Raw genomic sequence first — 19,058 nt, 5'->3', positions numbered from 1 at the left:
CTCACTCACATTTTTTTGTAGAGTGTACATTATCTCACAATGAATGATTGTCTACATAACATTCAATGGGTATACTATCTTCAGCACTCCCATTGTACAGGATATCACTCAAAATATTTGCCAAATAGAATCCCATATCCACTGCGTCAATAAGAGTCAGTGTTTCAGCGGCCAGAGTACTTCTAACAACCCTTTTTATTTTCTGATACCTCAGGCTTGATAAAAGCCCGTCTCCCTGCATGCATAGCATTTGTATGCTAAGAAAAAGTGGCACTATTTGTAGTACCTTCTAGAGCAGGAGGATTCTCAAAGAACAGTAGGTAATTTGGGATTGCACCCATAGACTAGTTGGTAAGGACCATATCCTCCAACCATCTGAAGAGAATTCTTTGCCTGAACTGCCAATGCTAGGGCAGTTGAGAATTTACACTGGTCAATCAGCCAAAATTTTATGCACAATGCTATCAATCACAGAATGATTCCTTTCACAAAGACCTTTGCCAAAAGGGCTCTCAGCTGCTGTATTCATGACAGTTATATTCATATTCACATATCTCTGAACTCTGCATTAGCAAATTCATCTCCATTATTGATCAAAAAGTTTGCTGGTGTCCCAAGTCCAGTCCCTATTCATTTTTCCATAATTTTATCTAGAATAACCACCTTTCTATATGTTAGTATAGAAATACTAAATCTCCTAGTCAGGTCAACAATATGTAAGATGAAACATTCTTTTTGTCCCATACCTTTAGATCCATGGCAACTACCTCATTAAAATCACGTGCTAATGGAACACTTACGATAGGATGTGGGAGCGCCAGTCTATACTTCTAACGTATTTCACAGGTCTCACTAATCTCAGAGCCTTGTATATTCCTCATCAACTACACCTGCATCTTTTAACAGGATCTTTAACCGTTGACAAGTAGGGTGGGCAAATTGTCTGTGTAACTTTAAGACATTTTTTTTCCACTCTTATCCTTATTGCTTGATGCCTAACATGCTGATGAGAAACATCAGGTTTTATTAAGGGGATACAATAATGCCCTGACTGGGTAAACTGCAAATCAACCGATTACCTTATCGTGTTAATGTCATTTTTCCCATGGAAAGTTTACCCAAAAGCATAGGTATCTCACTAGAGACTGCATTCGTACTTATAAAATGGCTTACTCCAGCTATCTTACATGGAATCACCACTCTTGAGTGACCTCAAGGTGTTGTCATCTCCAAACCTAAAACATGCAGAATTTTTATATTCCTTAACCTTGCTTTGATCCTCACAACTTAGTGAATCAAGATAACATTTTACCCCACGTACAGTTGAAGTACATGCTCTAATACAGCACAATGAAAAGGAATCAGCAACTAATAGTCATCACAGGACTAAAACACCTTGTGACCAGTATAATCTGTTCATGTTCATCATTATCTTCATCCTTTGCCTCAGAACTACTTTTTTGATGCGTCATTTCAAAGACGCTGCGTCTTCGCTCTGGGCAATTTGCCTCAATGATACTTAGAGTCGCATCGAAAGCAGCTTCTGATTTTTTCCTTGGGCATTCCTAGACTTCATTCACCTGTTATTACTGTTCCAATTTTGTCTTTTGTTGATTATAACTGGATCTGCTGTACCTGCTTTCATCACCAGTCTAGCTGTCTTTAATCCTTCGTCATATTGATGCCTACATCCGGTCTCTTGAAAATTTTGAAACCTGGACTGGTGCCTGCTTTTATTATCTGGAACATTTGGAAACCTGGTAACCATTGAATCTTTCATTCAATGTGTCACAGCACAAGACCCCATTTGTTCCATGAAGGCTGAAGGGAATGACTATTTCCCCAGGAATTTTAAGGCAGCAGACATTTGATCCAACAGAGTCTCCTTTTCCAAGAACTGGACGCCAGTTAGGACCAGTTGCCTGTCCATGTGAGACACCTTAGCACAATCTAGTGATTTAAACACTGGTACCGATCCAGGGATTCCCAATTTGAACGGTTAACCTTTTGTACAATTTGTTAAAGTCCATGATATACACTGCCATTGAATGACTGTCCGTTTTCCAAAATCTGTCAAATGCTGTCCAGGCCTCATAGGCACTTAACAGGTCATCTTTCTTGTAGATTTTATCCAGAAATTCTAGAAGAAAGGTGAAACCTTCTTTATTATCCAAAAGATCTGCATCCATCTCAGAAAATATCTTACTTCTGATTTTACTTCATTCAGGAAGCGACAACACCAAGGCTATGCCTTGTTTTCTCTTTGGTAGCATAGTATCCCATGTCCACATATCAACCTCATTCTTCCACTGGTCATACAGTTCAAACTCCAAGAACAGCAGAGGGAAATCGTACCTCGACGATTTAAACTTGCTTTCTGCCATTTTCCACAATGGCTGCTAGGCTTTCAAGTTTTGCTTTGTACGTCCAAAAAAAAATCATTAGGTTCCAACCTCCACCTTTAGGCAACCATTCTTTGCTACCATGTTAAAATTGGATCGCCACTTGGTGAAGGATAGAATACCAGAGCCTGGACTTTAGTATCTTTAAGCCTTTACAAACACACACACACACACCACACCCTAGCTAAGTTCTCCTATTAAAAAGGATACAACAGAGACCCCAATTGATACCCACCACCTGAATACAATTAACACTAGTTAATACAAATCATACAATTAACAGTATGCTGAAGCAGAAAATAAAACTAGGCATTAAGGAGTCACAAGATGGGTTCAGATGAAGATGATCTTTTGGCCCATTTGATCTCGATCTCCCAGCTTGCCAACCCTAACATATTCCCAGTACGGCACAGTTTCTTAAGTGAGTACAAACTTTCTACCAACCCGTTACAGACGTTGATCATCCACTGTATAGAGAAACACTCCAGGTATCTGTCCTCAACTTGCCATTCACAACACTGACCCTATGCTATTTGGTCCTGCTGCATTTGAAAGTATGGACTGGTTTACCTTCCCTTTCTATTAAGTATTTCATTTACTTCAAGAAGATCCTCATGTTTTAAGGTTAAAGAGTTCTAGCTACTCATCGCTGTTAGAGCATCCACCTAACACTGAGACCAGCCCATCTGTGCATCATCTCTTGGTTCTGGAGGACCTCTTCTGTCCTGTTGATTTCTGAGCGTTTCTTTGAGGCTGAAGGATTGTAGCTTAATGTCCCTCAGATCAAATGATTTGTTGAGATCCTTGCCTTGCAGTTTCACACTGGCATTTGTTTCATGATAAACCGCTACTTCCTGTTATTTATTCTTCCTACAATGGATTATTAAATTATGCACAGGAATTCCCATTGCTGTGGAATTATGAGTCCCGAAAGTTCTGCTAAAGGCCTTGCTTGTTAAAAACTGCACTTAGTGTGAATTTTCCTTGCTCATACCTGTTTCCCTTGTGCAGATTTTTAATTGTCTCATAAATCAGTCCTTTCTCCATCTCTCTATTAGGTACCCTGCTTCCATCTGTATATTTGATGGAGTAGAAGTAGTTACCATGGAAACAGTTGCCTCTGAAAATCCATCTCCCCTTTTTCTTCTGTGGAAGTGATTTTGAACTTTAACCTTGAGATTTATGAGGTTGCTTCGTGCCTTGTAAGCATGAATACTTGTTTATTTTTTCCTCACATATGTCCGTGACGTGTTTATTGTATAAAACATCACTGAAATATCGGAAGCGGGGGCAGAAGCATCTGCCAATGGAAGAAAGCATTTAATTTTTGCGGTGGGGTACAGGGTTGCCAAGTCCCTCTCCTCAGCTGTGGAGATGTGGTTGATATCATTTAACGGGCCTCCCTCGCAAGGCTGGGGTGTGAGAATGACTGTTGATGGAAGAGACATCAATGGCTGCACTCCAAGCAGCCAGAGAACTTTTGCCTCTGAAGCAGCAAAATCAGGGAAACCGTCCACTGTGTCAGTGGCATCCCACTCAAATCTCTCCAGTGTGTCATTGTATGCCTGACAGTCTTGACAACCTGTGGCCTGATTATTTCCTCCCCCCTTCATACCATCTGTGTGTCAAACAGAAGCAGTTTACTGGTCCAGTTGCATAAGTAATTCGCAAGACCCCAACAGACCTTGTGGTTACTAAAAAAAAGTGGAACACAGGAATGTATAGGACTGGAAGGGATTGCAATCTGTAAGGCTAGTTTGAAAAATACCCTACACCCGACTAACTCTCGCAACCCTCGGTCGCTTTGTCTGCAGGATATCAATGCAGTTCCCTCATGAATCTGCCAACGCTATCCACCCCTCACTCGGTCTGTTCCATAGATTCACCGGCCTCTGTAAATGAGTTAAATCTGAATTCTATGTTTACCTTCCCTCTTCCGAGCTTAGTCTGTGCCCCCTAATCATAGAGTTTAATTATGTTAAACATATAAATAGGGTTCAACTTATCTGTACCCTGTAGGATTTTAAATGCTTCTGTAATTTCTCCCTGATCTACCTTTCCTCCAGGGTAAACATTCTCTGTTTTTGTAGCCTCTGCTCAGAGCTCAGGTGCTGAAACCCATGTATCAGTTTAGTGGGGCTTATTATAAAAATCATTCAAAACAGCTGTGATTAACATAATCTCCATTTGATTTATTTATTTAACAGTAAGTGTGTTTGACCAAATTGTTGGGAATGCTTATGAAATGCATATTTTAAATTTTGATATCTTTGTGGGAAGTGCTGCAGAGGCATAATTGAGGCTGATATTGAAAGGGAGTTGAATTCTCTGGAGATAGTCATCTACTCTGGGTGCTTTAATGTCTGTTATTTTGTTCCTCTCTCACTGTCACTCTCAGTTTCTCCTCCCTAGCCAGATCCTAGATTGTATCATTAACAGCTGATGTGGGGGAGGAGAAAGAGCAGTTTTCTTTCTTCTCCTCTTCATTGACTTGTTGCTTGGGATATGGTCCCACGGGCACCAGCAGCCCCTGGTATCTTGCCCAAGTGGCCATTCTCAATAGGTGACTCGAGACACTGGCATCTTACTTGAGCCTGATCCTGTCACCACCCAACACCCACACATGCACACTTTCTGGCGAGAGTTACTGGATAGGCATGGGAGTACTAACTGACTTTTTTTTCACTTCCCTATCCCAAGAACATTGAGGCTGATTGTATTAGCCCTTATAGTCACTCCAGCTGAGAAACAAAACTTAGGGTGATAAAGGGTAGACAAATGCAAGGGATATATTGGTGCCAGGGATGAGGGACTTCAGTTATGTGGAAAGACTGGAGAAGCTGGGATTGTTCTCCTTAGAACAGAGAAGGTTAAGGGGAGAATTGATGGAGGTGTTCAAAGTCATGAACGGTTTTGACAAAGTAAATAAGGAGAAACTGTTTCTAGTGGCAGAAGGGTCGATAATCAGAGGACACAGATTTAAGGTGATTGGCAAAAGAGCCCAAGGCGACATGAAGAAATATTTTTTTACGCGTCGAATTGTAATGATCTGGAATGCACTGCCTGAAAGGGTGGTGGAAGCAGATTCAGTGGTAACTTTCAAAAGGGAATTGAATAAATACTAGAAGGGAAAAAATTTGCAGGGCTATGGGGAAAGAGCAGGGAAATGGGATTAATTGGATAGCTCTTTCAAAGAACTGGCACAGGCTCGATGGGCCGAATGGCCTCCTCCTATGCTGTAAGTACTATGAAATCTTGGTTCTTTTTGCTAATGTAATGTTATAGGAGTTATCATGGTGCTGCTCCATTTGTAGATAAAGGGTCAAACTCAATGGCTTGTTTACATAACCCATTTGGATTATTTGTAGTTGGAATAAGATGTTTTGTTTGGAATACTTCATTAAATGTACAAGCTTTATAATGAAAAATTGTAGCTGATGGCAAATGCATATTTCTCCTGCTACACGTAGAAATGTAAACTGCCTGACTCGCCTTGTTCCAGTAGCAACAGAGATTCACTATTTTGTGGGCATTGCAAGCTGGATTTGCCTGCTCTACTTTATCCAACATGTCTTGGAGAGTGACATTGGGTGGATATATAAATGGGGGAGAGTGGTGTCAAGAGGTCAGGGTATTGCTGCTTTCTCCAAACCTGCGCTCCAGCATCATGTGAAAAATGTAAGTGGGTGCCCAGACATGAATATTGATGGAATTTGGGAGCAATAGCCCTTTGAGAAGGGATCGCTGAGCGGGAGGGAGTATTTTTGATTTTAAGTGATTCCCTCCCACATGATCTTCATTTTATGTTCCGCAAACCCTTCTGTATAAATTAAAACTTATTGTTGGCAATTTCTTGGAGACCAACTATGGCAGGTCTTTCATTCAAAGGGGAATTCCTCCACTGGCAGATACGACTGGTCCATCATTGAGCAGCTCTTGTTGTGGGGTGCTACCTTTGGAGCCCATTAATGCTTTATTCTGGCAGGGTTGAGAAAAGAGCTACAGAAAAGTGGGATCATGAATTAAAAGTGCATATATGGGAAATAGTTGTTCAAATGTCATGGTTTTAATCAATTTTGTTAGACCCAGAAAAGAACACTGCTTCAGACAGATTCCATAAAGTCAGAAAGAAGTAAATAATTTGCTTTTATATGTTGCCTCAGAATGCTTGACAACAAATTAATTACTCTTGAAGTGTAGTTACTGTTGTGTAGGCAAATGTGGCAGCCAATTTGCCTACAGCAAGGACCCACAAACAGCAAATGAATGAAGAACCAGTTAGTTAATCTGTTCTGATGGAACTGGTTGAGGGAGGAATTTTCACCACAACACTGCCTGCTCTTTGAATAGTGCTTATGTCTATCTGAGCAAGCATACGGCATCTCTGTTTAACATGATCGACATTTCAAACAGTGCAAAACTCCCTCAGCACTGCACTGAAGAGTCAGCCTTAACATATGTGCTCAAGTCCTAGAGTGGAACTTGTACCCATGAATTTCTGACTCATGCAAGAGTGCGACCACCTGAGCCATGCTGACAGAATGACTGTTGCAGAGAGATACCCCTACATGAATCTTTGATGAATCTTCCCCAAACTACGTTCGATATAAAAACAGTAGTTGATCTATAGAATTAACCATGGGGAAATTATCTTAACAGTAACGTGCACCTTCCAGCAAGAATCATTGGATAGTTTATTTCATATTCATCCTGGGGACAAGTAGTTTCTGTCCAAAGTAAGTAGATCTAGTATCCTTAACTTGGCATCTCAGGAACATCATAACAGATGGTTGGTGCTTTATGTAAAAAAAATAGTAATTCTGAAGCTGTTCTGTTGATCCCTTAAACTGTACATTAAACCTCTGCCTAAGAATCATTGGTAGGTATTAGTTACACTCTTATTATACCATCTAATATCTAGTAAACCTTTTGGGGGCTGGGTGGTGTAGTAGATTGGACACTGGCCCTCACCTTTGGGACCTGCTGACTGTAAAGCTCCACATGACATGAGTTGTGGCAGTCACTAGCCAGTTCACAGTAGAAGTGGACCAAGAGCAGCTTACTCAATATTCAACTTCGACACACACACACACACACACACACACACACACACACACACACACGATGATTTACGATGTCTCTATAAATGTGAATATCACTCCACTCCCCTCCAGTTCACAGTCTGAAAATCCACAGACATGTTCAGTAGTACAGGAAAAGGCCCATAAAAATACCATCTGTTCTTGATAGTCTGAGGGCTGGATTTCTAAATTAAAATGTTCACTTAAAGGGGCTTTTGTAAAGTCAATAGTTAATTTTTGGGTGCATAGTTTTCCAGTAGTGTTGTGCTAATATGCTCAGTGACATCTTATCCTAGATATCTGTCCACATCAAAGTTTGCTTATATCCTTTATGTTATGGTTCCCATGCAGTCGAATCTGCCCTATTTACATTATGAGGCAATGGGCACAAAATCCACCTAAGTGCAGCTGCTCAGATGTCGTGATCATGACTTTAAAGCTCATTGTTCATTGGGGGAATTTGTCAACCTCATTTTGGACCACATTTTAGCACTCTGAGAATCAAATCAGTCTGAAGTGGAGAGCAGCACATTGTATGCTCCCTCTGGAAGCCCTTTCCTAGTGCCTTCCCTCTTGCTCGATATTGGAGAGTGAGCTTATGAAAGGAGGAATTCACTCAACCCTCTAGTTAGCTTTCTTTTTTCTTGCCCTTTATCTCGAGGAGTTGGAATGTTCAAATTCACTCAGATTTTATAACTGAACTTTCCAGGAATTCACTTTAAGTATCAATAAGATGAGGCTGGGGCAAGCAGATGCTCAACTGATGTGAACCTGTCTCTGTTATGCTTTTTCTGAGTAGCTGCCTCTTTTCCCCCCCCACTAGTTTGCTTGGGGTTCGCTCCTGTTGTCGTACCGTTTGTTATGTACAGACTTGTGCCCAAAGATCAGATTACAAGTCAGAAAATATCATCCCATTTTACTAGAAAATGTTTCCTACATTTTATTTAATTTACAACTTTTAAGTGCTGGTCGTAGCTTGAGACAAAATTGCCTCAATTGGTTGGGAGGGGAAAGGCCAAATATCTTGATGTCAAGTTTAATTTCCTTTTTTTCCAGTTTTCTCTCCTTTTTCTTCCCTTCTCTGCTGAAGGTGCTGACTTCTTGCTGGGATGCAGTCCAGTTAGTTGCCTCTGGTACCTCTTCTGAGTGGCCATTCTTCATATCTAAGTCTGCACAATTAGTGTCGTCAGACTATTGGACTGTGTGAGGGGGGTCAGTTTATTGATTGAGCCACTAGGAGCACCTGGTATAAGTTGTATGATGGAATGGTGATTGCAGCTTGAATTGATTGTATTGGTAGAATAACATGGTAGAGAGCCAGTGATGTACTAGATAAGGGACTGACCACACATGTGTGTATAGATATATATTGAAGCATCCAGGTGTTACGATAGAATAAACTAGATCAGAATTAGAGGTAGAACACAGCTTTCCTGAGTAGTGTGATGTCGATCAACTCTGTGCATTTTCCATCATCTGTATATCCGTTCTGTGCTTTAATCTCCATTGTTTTCCATTGTCTGACATTGTTTGAGTGCCAGTGAGCAGCGTTTATTGAGCCAGTAAACTGCAAAAACACCGAGCTACTACTCAATCTCTCCACCAGTGTCTATCGCCTCTTCCTTCACTTCCCCCCCACCTCCCCCGGTGTACCGCTGGGCTCCTCCCATCTCCCCTCCCCCCAATGTACCACTGGGCCCCTCCTCCACCGATACATTGCTTAGCTCCTCCTCCCCCGTGCACTACATTCATTGCTGTCAGCCCAAATCAGTGTGCTGCGTAGTTGTTGAAAGTGCCAGTAAACACTGCTCTGCCAATAGAGCCAATTTTGGCAACACAGATATTTGAAATCAAGATTTTTGAACAATCTGCACATAATTTCTGTTCATTTGCAGGTTGTGAATATCACTAAGATCACTGGTGAAGGGAACCCAGCTGAGCTGATTTACTTTGTGGAGAAGCAGGATGGGGAACGCCTCAGTGCAAATGAAGCTGCCAACCTTATCAACAAGGTGGATATACAGAGAGCGGCGATTGTTCTAGGCTATCGTATACAAGGTGCACTGGCACAACGTAAGTCTGCCTTTACTTCCTCTAATGGATGCCTGAAGGGTCGAGAGCTGGGTGTGTAGAAGGTGAGGAAGCGAAATGACAGCACTGATGTAGGCAAATTATTCCCGTGAATGGTTCAGATATGACACACAGTTAAAAATCATGAACTTCAGGCTTCCTGATCAATCAGTGAGGAGCTGAGTCACGCAGACCAGGTTTGATCCTTCGTCTTTATTGAGATAGTTGATCTCAGTCGGAGTGGTGGTATAGATTCTTGAGTTGGCCTTGATGCCCCTTTGTTAGGGAGGGAAAATGTGTCACGGTTTCACTGCTGATGTCTGTTGGGCAAACTGTGCTGGCAGAGCATGTGTGTGGAAGTTGGTGAGAAAGAGAAAGAAAGAAAGAACGTACATTTATATAGCGCCTTTCACGACCTCAAGATGTCCCAAAGCACTTTACAGCCAATGAAGTACTTTAGAAGTGAAGTCACTGTGTAACATAGGAAACGTGGCAGCTAATTTGCACACAGCAAGATGTCACAAACAGCAATGTGATAATGACCAGATTGTCTGTTGGTGAGGACAGGATCAGGCTCAGTTATGCTGTCGTCTCCTCTCGCTCATTGTCGAGTATCACACATGGATGATGGCAAGCGACCAGAGGGCCCCAGGGAGCCATATGCTAGCAAAGAACCCATGCTCTAAGGGAGAAGTAGAGAAACTTTTTGCAGGTGGGGGAGGAGGGCAAAGGAGTAAAACTTTTTTCTGCTGGTGGGGGAGTCTAGGGGACATAACCTTAAAATCAGAGCAGACCACTGAGGAGAGATGTTAGGAACACTTCTTCACGCAAAGAGTGGAAAACTCTCCCACAAAAAGCAGTAGATACTAGCTCAATTAATAATTTTAAATCTGAGATCGATAGATTTTTGCTAGCCAAGGCTGTTAAGGGATATTTAGCCAAGTGGGTGGGTGGAGTTAGGATACAGATCAGTCATGATCTTATTGAATGGTGGAACAGGCTCGAGGGGTTGAATGGCCTACTTCTGTTCCTGTGTTCCTAAGAAGGCAAATCAGATGGAACTTGTCCACCCAAAAGGTCATTGATTACCATTGATTACGACGTTTAAACAGACAATATAAATGGATTTGAGACTTTTATTTCTATTTGTTCTCAGGATGTGCGCCATGCCGGCAAGGCCACATTTATTGCCCATCCCTAGTTGCTCTGCGAAGGTGGTGTTGAGCCTTCTCCTCGATCCACTGCAGTCCTTGTGGTGATGGTGCTCCTCCCACAGTGATGTTAGGTAGGGAATTCCAAGATATTAATCCAGCAGCAGTGAAGGAATGGTGATATATGTGCTTCAGGGTAGTGTGTGATTTGGAATTGGATGCGTCTTTGGAGAAAGAGGTTAAAGGAAATAGTGAGAAAGTGGGTAAGTGTGGTTGACCTAAGGAATAGGATTTACAAGTTCCTAAAACTGTTGTGTTCTTATATTGTAAGTTAAAAGTCTTACAGTGCGGACTGTCATTAATTCGCTCTGATATCATTATAAAACAATGTATCAGTAATTATTGGCAAATGCAAACTCTAGAGCACATTAAATTTTGTTATTAATTGCAAGTCCAAGCTTGTGGCTAAAAACAGATGATGCCCTAGCCTCACGCAGCACTCCATGCTGGATCCCCTGGCCTTGCACAAACTTCTGTGCTACGTGCTCCCACTGCATGGAGTCCCATTGCCAGGAGTTCTAGCCTCACGCTGTCCCTGGTACCAGGTGCCCCATCCTCTCTCTGTCCCTGAACAATGTTAGGAACTGAGCCTTATGCTGCCTTCATTTGCCAGGTACCAAGGCCTCGGGCTGCTCCCGTTGCCAGGTACCAAGGCCTCGGGCTGCTCCCTTTGCCAGGTACCAAGGCCTCGGGCTGCTCCCGTTGCCAGGTACCAAGGCCTCGGGCTGCTCCCGTTGCCAGGTACCAAGGCCTCGGGCTGCTCCCGTTGCCAGGTACCAAGGCCTCGGGCTGCTCCCGTTGCCAGGTACCAAGGCCTCGGGCTGCTCCCGTTGCCAGGTACCATCATTTAACTGACAGACCTAAGAACAAACAGCTCTTTCAGTCCTTGAATGAAAAGAATTGCATAATTATTTTGTTTTTTTGAACTAATCTTAGTTAATTGTATTTAGCTCTTTTTGAGTGCTGCAAATTAGTCAAACAAAAAAATTACTGCTCTGTAGTTGGAATTGAATGGTTTTGTCTTAGCAGTGAATGATGCTGTAAAATTACTCATGGTTTAAGGGAATATTATGCAGCTTCACATTGGGCTGATGCTATGATGTACCTGGTGTGATATTGTGGAGGTCATTTCGCACCCCCAGATGACAGTGTGTTCAAGAGTCAGATTGCTAGCCTGACCCTGGACTCACTGCCCCCCAGTCTCTGCAGCCTAGTCTCATACTGTCACTCTTGCATAAACGTGTGTCCAAACTGATTTGCATTGATTCAAATGCAGTAGCGTAATGATATCGTGAATGAAATATTTATTTTTCAGAAAAATTTTCTTAAAACTTTGCCTCTCTTTTTGTGTGAGTGGAGCCTATGCTAGTTGACGGTTTCTGTAATTCGGTGATTTTTTCTGTTGCAAGGAATGACACACTCCTGGAGACCTTCTGCAAACATTGGCACACACTTGTAGGTTCCCCGTTCTAACATCTGAAAGACAGTGTCATCTACCCAAACGATACGGGTGCTATCCTTGCAGAAAACATTTTATTAGTACACAGTAACTGAAATTATGGCCTGGTAGGCCAAGGAATAATGATGGAATTTGTGTTTACCATGTAGCTTATCATGTTTTCAGGACTTCCCAAAGCACTTCACATCCAATAAGTTACTTTTTGAAGTGTATTCATTGTTATATAGGCAAAACAAGCAGCTACTTGACACACAGCAAGATCCCACAGCCTGCAAATGAAATACATGACCAGTTGGTCTGTTTTTAATAGTATTGGTTGAGGGAGGAACGTTGGCCAGGACACCGGGAGAACTCCCTTTTTTGTATAGGTAGACGGGACCTCAGTTTACCTTTTGGAAAAGGCGGCACTTCCGACAATGCTGTACTCCCTTGGTACTGCTCTGAAATGCCAGCCTAAATGATTTGCTCATACCCAAGATGTGGGTTGAACCCATAAACTTTTGCTTTGGAGGCAAGAATGCTTCCAACTGAATCAGGCTGAAATTGGGGGAAAAACAAGTTTTCTGCAATGATGGCCTCCAATTGATTGCAGATGGACACACATCTGATGACCGGAAGACCCCCCCACCCCCACCAATAGATCTCCTCGTGGACCCCCAAAGTCTATCGACTTAAGTTTGAAAAGCCATGCTGTAAGTGTATTTGATCGTGTGGTTCTTTCTGAACCTGTGAACCATCAGTCAGTGCTAAGAGGAAGAGCTTGCATTTAGATAGCACTTTATCACATCCTCAGAACATCCCAAAGCAGTTTACAACCAATGGATTACTTTTGAAGTGCTGTCGCTGTTGTAATGTAAACAAATGAAGCAGCCAATTTGCACACAGCAAGGTCCCACAAACAGCCAACGAGATGAATGACCGGATGGTCTAATGTCTTTTGGAGTGGTGTTGGCTGAGGGATAAATGTTGGCCAGGAAACCGGTAAACTCCCCTGCTCCTTTTCCAATAGTTCCATGGGATCTTTATGTCATCTGGGCCTCGGTTTAACTGAAAAAAATCTGAAAGACAGCAACCTCCAGCACTGTAGCATTTCTTCAGTACTGCACTGAGGTGCCAGCCTAGATTATGTGCTGGAGTCCTGGAGTGGGGCTTAGACTTTCTAGAGGTCTACCATTGAGCCATGCTGATACTTAAGTATGCTGTAATTCAGGCTGAAATCGCTAAGCTAAAGATATTACTGGAATGCTTACACTGTGCATGTTCCAACAAAGAGTCATTTTTCCCCCCACAGCAAGTTGTTAAACAATTTTCTTTGTGAATTTTTTGGGCTCATAATTTTCTGAGGGATGTTAATGCTAGAGAATTGGAACACAGCACCAAGCAATCCCAGGTCAGGTATAGCATAGTTTGATGCAGAATACACCTCCCACTACGCTGCCCTAACAATGTGCCTCGCCCTCAACATTAGAAATAGTGCCCATTGCTGCGGGGTGTGACATCCATTTTCCACCTGCCACCCTCCAGCCTTGCTGAGTTCGATTGGCAAATTGAGGCAGCCTTGTAAGTAAGAACATAGCCACCTGTTGTGCTTTTTGAAGAGCGTTAACATGAGCTCCTGGCCTTTGTGGACTTGATGTAAAAATTAAATCCTGGCAATATTAGTAAGAGATCAGGTCAATAGAATACATGTATTTGGGGGGAGGGAATTCCTCTCCTTTATTCAAGAGTCCTGTATAGATTTTAGATAATTCACAGACACCAGTTTAAGCCATATGGAGATATTGGAGCCATCAACCTCCTCACCTTTCCTACCAGTTAAGTCCTGTATAGGTTACAAGATGGATACGGAGGAAAGAGGCCACTCAGCTTATCCTACTTCATCCATCCAGTAAAACCTACAGCATCTAGCTGTTTCTGTGTAGTAGTACTGGTATGAATAGTACATTTACCAGGTTGGTACCAATTAACTATACTGGCACTGGAGGTGAGACTGAAAATGCCACAATTCTTATCCATGTGAGCTTTATCAGAGAATTCACATACTTTCTGAGGTAGATACTTGTGAAGTAGAGGCATTGCCTTGGAGCTCAGTCTCATTCAGATACCGTGATTTGTTTGTGGCTTTTCTTCTATAGCGGTGGAGAGTGTTGCCACCTCGTCCCCAACAGATGAGAATAAGAACCTGTGGATCATCGTGGCAGTTTTAGTGCCAGTGATTGTGGTCGTCATCATCATCATGATCCTGTACTGGAAGTTCTGCCGAACAGACAAGCTGGAATTTCAGCCGGACACCATGAGCAATATTCAGCAGCGGCAAAAGGTAAGAAACTCTGGATCGAAGTTGGTAACAATGTTTTATTTAAATTGAGAAGCCCAGGTGAAGGGCCAAGGCCCGCAGTGCAGGAAACCAGCAAGGTTGAAAACAGTTTGAGAAAGTGCGGTAAATCAGGAAGTAGTGATCAGGTGACTCCTACCTTGGGATTGTAGGGTTAAGGAAAGACTGAGGGAAGTAAGGAATTCTACTGTTCTGAGTAATAAATTTGAAGAAGGAATGGTGTGGTAATTTAAACACAGTGGGGATGTGAGGGGGAAGGGCAGTGAATTTGGACCCAGGCAGGAACAAGAGAAGAAAGTTATGAGGGAGGCCATTCGGCCCATCCAACCAGGCAACAGAACTGCTTTCCAGTGAAATTCAGATGAGCATGGCTATAATGGGGAGAAGGGGAGGCTGGAGTTTAGAGGCTATCGAGCAATGAGCTTTCTTGTATCCTGTTCAGGAGTATGAGAGAGGTGGTGGAAGAGCCTACCCAGTAATACTTATCAAGTGATGCAGTGACCTCCTGGGGCTCTGAATGTTAAGCTGAAATTAATCATTTCAAAAAGAGACACCCCATGCTATATTTTTGAGGAATACCGAACTTTGTGACTTGCGCTATCCAAGAAGGGTGCAACAAGGAACGAAACCAGTAGGAAGGTAAGGTTAACACTGATAGAAAGTGCAACTGTTTCTCATACATCCAATTGATTGAGCCGTATTTTAAAATGGTGTGTTTCCTGACCAATGGCGAACACCATTTGCCTCAAATATCAAATTTGGAACTTAAATGCTCAAAAGGAGAATGTAGCTCTCTTTAGTGGCAGTGTGTCCTGTTATCCGGCAATGCTTAGACTGTGCCAGTGATCAATAATAAAAAGGATCTTCTGTGAAAGAGCTCGAGAGCTCACATTTCCAATTTAAATGAGCAGTGGGCCAGTCAGAGGGGTTTAGAAGTGGGGAGTCCTATCTGTTTGCGAGGAGGTATTGGGCTGAGAAGTAATATTGTTGATTTGAGCTGTTAGAGTGGGAATTGTGGATGCGAGTGTTGTGGTTTTGGAATTTTTTGTTTGGTCGGCTGGGTGTCTTAACAGGCACAGAATCCATCACAATGCTCACAAGACTCCGAATCAAACCACAGAGAAATTCACATAATTAGTTTCCGTTTGTCTTATATCGACTGCACAAATTCTCCCCGTAGGGGCCCCCCCACTTCCCTTAAACCCAGAGAGCTTAAATACAGATTGGCAAGAGAGCAGACTTGGGAATCTTAAGGGTGCATAAAGGCATACTGGAATTTAACCAGCTAAAACCACGCATAGCACAGGTAAGTTTTCTGCTGCTTATTCAGTTAGGACCACTCCAACCATTCGGGCATTGGGTTACAAGTTATCTGGAGTTGAGTCTGAAGAATCCAATCTCCCAGTAATGGGTCCACCTATCCATGAAAGTGCCTGGTCCATCAACAGTGTTCTGGAGTACCGCACGTCTACTCAGGTATTGGATTACTGAGAATTGACTCCGTTTCCACCTCCTATCACCAGCCATGTCATCTTGGAACCAACTTGCTCTCAGAGATCTTGCTTACCTCCGTTCCCCTAAGAGAGTAAAGTTAATGATGGGCAGATATCTACGTCCTTAATGTGAGGATAAAACTGAACTTATGTTGAGATTCATTTTTTCATTTTGAAATTATAGCTGAGCATGAGACTGGATTTGGGGCAATCGTGCCCCAAAATCATCATATCGTTTATTGAAGGGATTTTGCTGCATTTTTCTGTGTAGTGTACACACACATGCTCACTCATTCAATGTAACTGATCAGCTAACACCTAAGGTTCTTTTTCAACGTGAAGGACTCTGGCGAGTACATTCTGAATGCACAGTATCCTTGCTTACTGTATAGTTATCTGCTGCATCTGGATGGTGATGTACTCATCTTGTACTGTTTTGGTGAGGTTAGTTTTGCTAGTTTGATATCCCAGAAAAGTCAGGCTGATAAAATGGCAGTCAGTTTTGAAGGTATAATTTTTCTGGGTGTTTTGTTTCCCGTCATCTTAATTGACCCAATTTTTTATTGGTTATTTTTTCCCCAGCTCCTCTCCTAAAGGTTTAAGCTGGCTCTTGCTGCAGTATGGTTCCATGGGTGTTAGTTGACCACTAATTCCTTGCCCAAGTGGCCACTCTACACATGTGAGCTTAGATCATTGACTTTCATTGGTGGGGGTATCAACCCATTCCTGATCCTGGCCTCATCTGACGTCTACATGTATTTCTTCCAGCAGGGGTCACTGGATAGAGATCAGGAGTACTCCACTGATTTTTAAAAACAATATTTTCCTGCGGCCAACCCCACCCTCAACGTAAATGCTGAAGTCAATTATTAAACTGTGATCTGCTGACCCATTGCAGACCAAGAGTGCCTTCGATACATAATATCTCCAGCAATGAAGCCATAAGGGCAACTCATTTTGTTTCTGAACCCTTTCAACTGTGAATTCCCTAGTATAACAATCATGTTTATTGTAAATGTTTTAAATATGTTAGTACTACTTTCAGTTCTGCTTCCTTCACAAGATCTAACAAGTCCCTTCGATAGCATAGGATTTGAGAGACGTAGTTTAAAGTTTGCATGGAACAACTGAGCACAAGACTGGATTTTGGGGCAATCATGCCTATGGCCTCATGCTCCAAACTCACACCCCATGGTCTCAGTAGAGCAAGATATAAGAAGAGAAGCAATGCCGTATTTAGGCAATGTTTGGTACTCTGAAACACCAGCTTTGGTGTTTTGATCACTTTGGGAAAGCTTTGAGCCACTCCAAGCATGGACATTGATTGCTGGATACAGTGTAACCTTGCCATTTAGAGGGGCATCTGCTAAGACACAATGAAGAATAGCTGCATGTGCCATTGAATCACTTGTACCTAAAGAAAGAAAGACTTTCCTTTATATAGCACTTTTCACGGTCTCAGGACGTCCCAAAGTGCTTTACAGCTAATTAAGTACTTTTGAAGTGTAGTCACTGTTGTAATTTGGAAACGCGGCAGCCAATATGCGCTCAGCAAGATTTCACAAACAGCAATGTGAAGATGTCGAAATAATCTGTTTTTAGTGTATTGGCCAGAACACCGGAGAGAACTCCCCTGCTCTTCAAAATAGTGCCATGGGATCTTTTATGCCCACCTGAGCAGGCAGACGTGGGTGGTTTAACGTCTCATCCAAAAGACGGCACCTCCAACAGTGCAGCACTCCTCAGGACAGCAGTGGGAGTATCAGGCTAGATTTTGCGCTCAAATCTCTTGAAGCCACAACCTTCTGACAGAGGCGAGAGTGCTACCAACTGAGCCACGACTGACAGCTGCAGAAAATGAAAACAGGAGGTACCTGTATTTTTGACAGTGCAGACCAGAAATGGCTCTGATACCCTAAGCTTTGCTGTTGGATATAATACATCTGCTCCACAAGGGCATATATGTTGGCTGAGGACAGACTAATGGTAGCCCTTCATGTTGAACCTCAGAAGGCGGTGAATAATATTATTGTAAACAATTTTACAACACCAAGTTATAGTCCAGCAATTTTATTTTAAATTCACAAGCTTTCGGAGGCTACCTCCTTCGTCAGGTGAACGATGTGAAAATGATATTATTGACAGACTTGTGCTGAATGCGCCTTTCCTTTTGTGAAAAACTTCTTGAAATAAAAGGGAAGATGAATTGAGTCTGGTCCCATGGTTCTTTAGTACTGAGAAGACAGCACCAGTTTGCTCTCGTGCTGCCCTAGCACTGACATTGGACCAGCAATCCGTTCTGCCTTGTCAGGATAGATAAATATTACCCTTTCACAATCCTGCCTGACAATACCAAGAATGGTAAAGTAAGTAATCAAGTAAAATGAATGAGGTCACAGTACCATTAGTGAGAGACACACTTATAATGAATTGCTCTAAAAATACTTCAAAATGTAAAATGAATAAACATGAATATATTATCCTACAATCAATAGCTTCTCTTATTTGAACTAACCTAAGCCTGTCAAAAGCAGTGCAGGGGCAGAGGCTTCACCACACTCATTTATATTAATCTAAAAGGCTTTCAGATTATTGTACTGCCACTGTGAACCTCAACATAACACATCAGGGCAACCAAGTTAAAATGGTCATTAACGCTGACTAGCATCATACAGAAAGGATTGTGAGGAACGACTATCCGGTCCATCCTTGTTCACCCTATTCATGAGACGTTGTAGCCTTGTTCGCAACCCTCCTGTACTCCTAGAATGCTAACTCCTGGGGAGGCAGAAGAAAAAAATGTATGGCTGATTTAAATTCCAGGGAAATTCCAACCTGAGTCCTGAAGCAATGAAGCAAGTTGTCCATGATACATCACTCTGCATCGTTAATGCGGTTGATGTGTATATGGACTTTCAAAAGGTGTTTGATAAAGTGCCACATAATAGGCCTGTCATCAAAATTGAAGCCCATGGAATAAAAGGGGCAGCGGCAGCATGGATACGAA

General features: G+C 42.4%; 1 protein-coding gene across 2 annotated transcripts in view; it reads left to right on the top strand.

Moving 5' to 3' along the window:
• si:ch211-1e14.1 (UPF0606 protein KIAA1549) overlaps nucleotides 1–19,058 on the top strand; it is a 292,617-nt gene that overhangs the window by 185,112 nt on the left and 88,447 nt on the right. For both annotated transcript variants that reach the window (XM_067999910.1, XM_067999909.1), the window contains exons 9-10: nucleotides 9,379–9,556; nucleotides 14,359–14,543. In XM_067999910.1, coding sequence (XP_067856011.1) covers nucleotides 9,379–9,556; nucleotides 14,359–14,543 — 363 coding nt within the window. The remainder of the gene's footprint in view (nucleotides 1–9,378; nucleotides 9,557–14,358; nucleotides 14,544–19,058) is intronic.

The sequence above is a fragment of the Heptranchias perlo genome, chromosome 18 (assembly GCF_035084215.1).
Source record: "Heptranchias perlo isolate sHepPer1 chromosome 18, sHepPer1.hap1, whole genome shotgun sequence".
Lineage (NCBI taxonomy): Eukaryota > Metazoa > Chordata > Chondrichthyes > Hexanchiformes > Hexanchidae > Heptranchias > Heptranchias perlo.
Note: the sequence above shows the minus strand (reverse complement) of the source record. Positions and strands in the feature narration are given on the sequence as shown.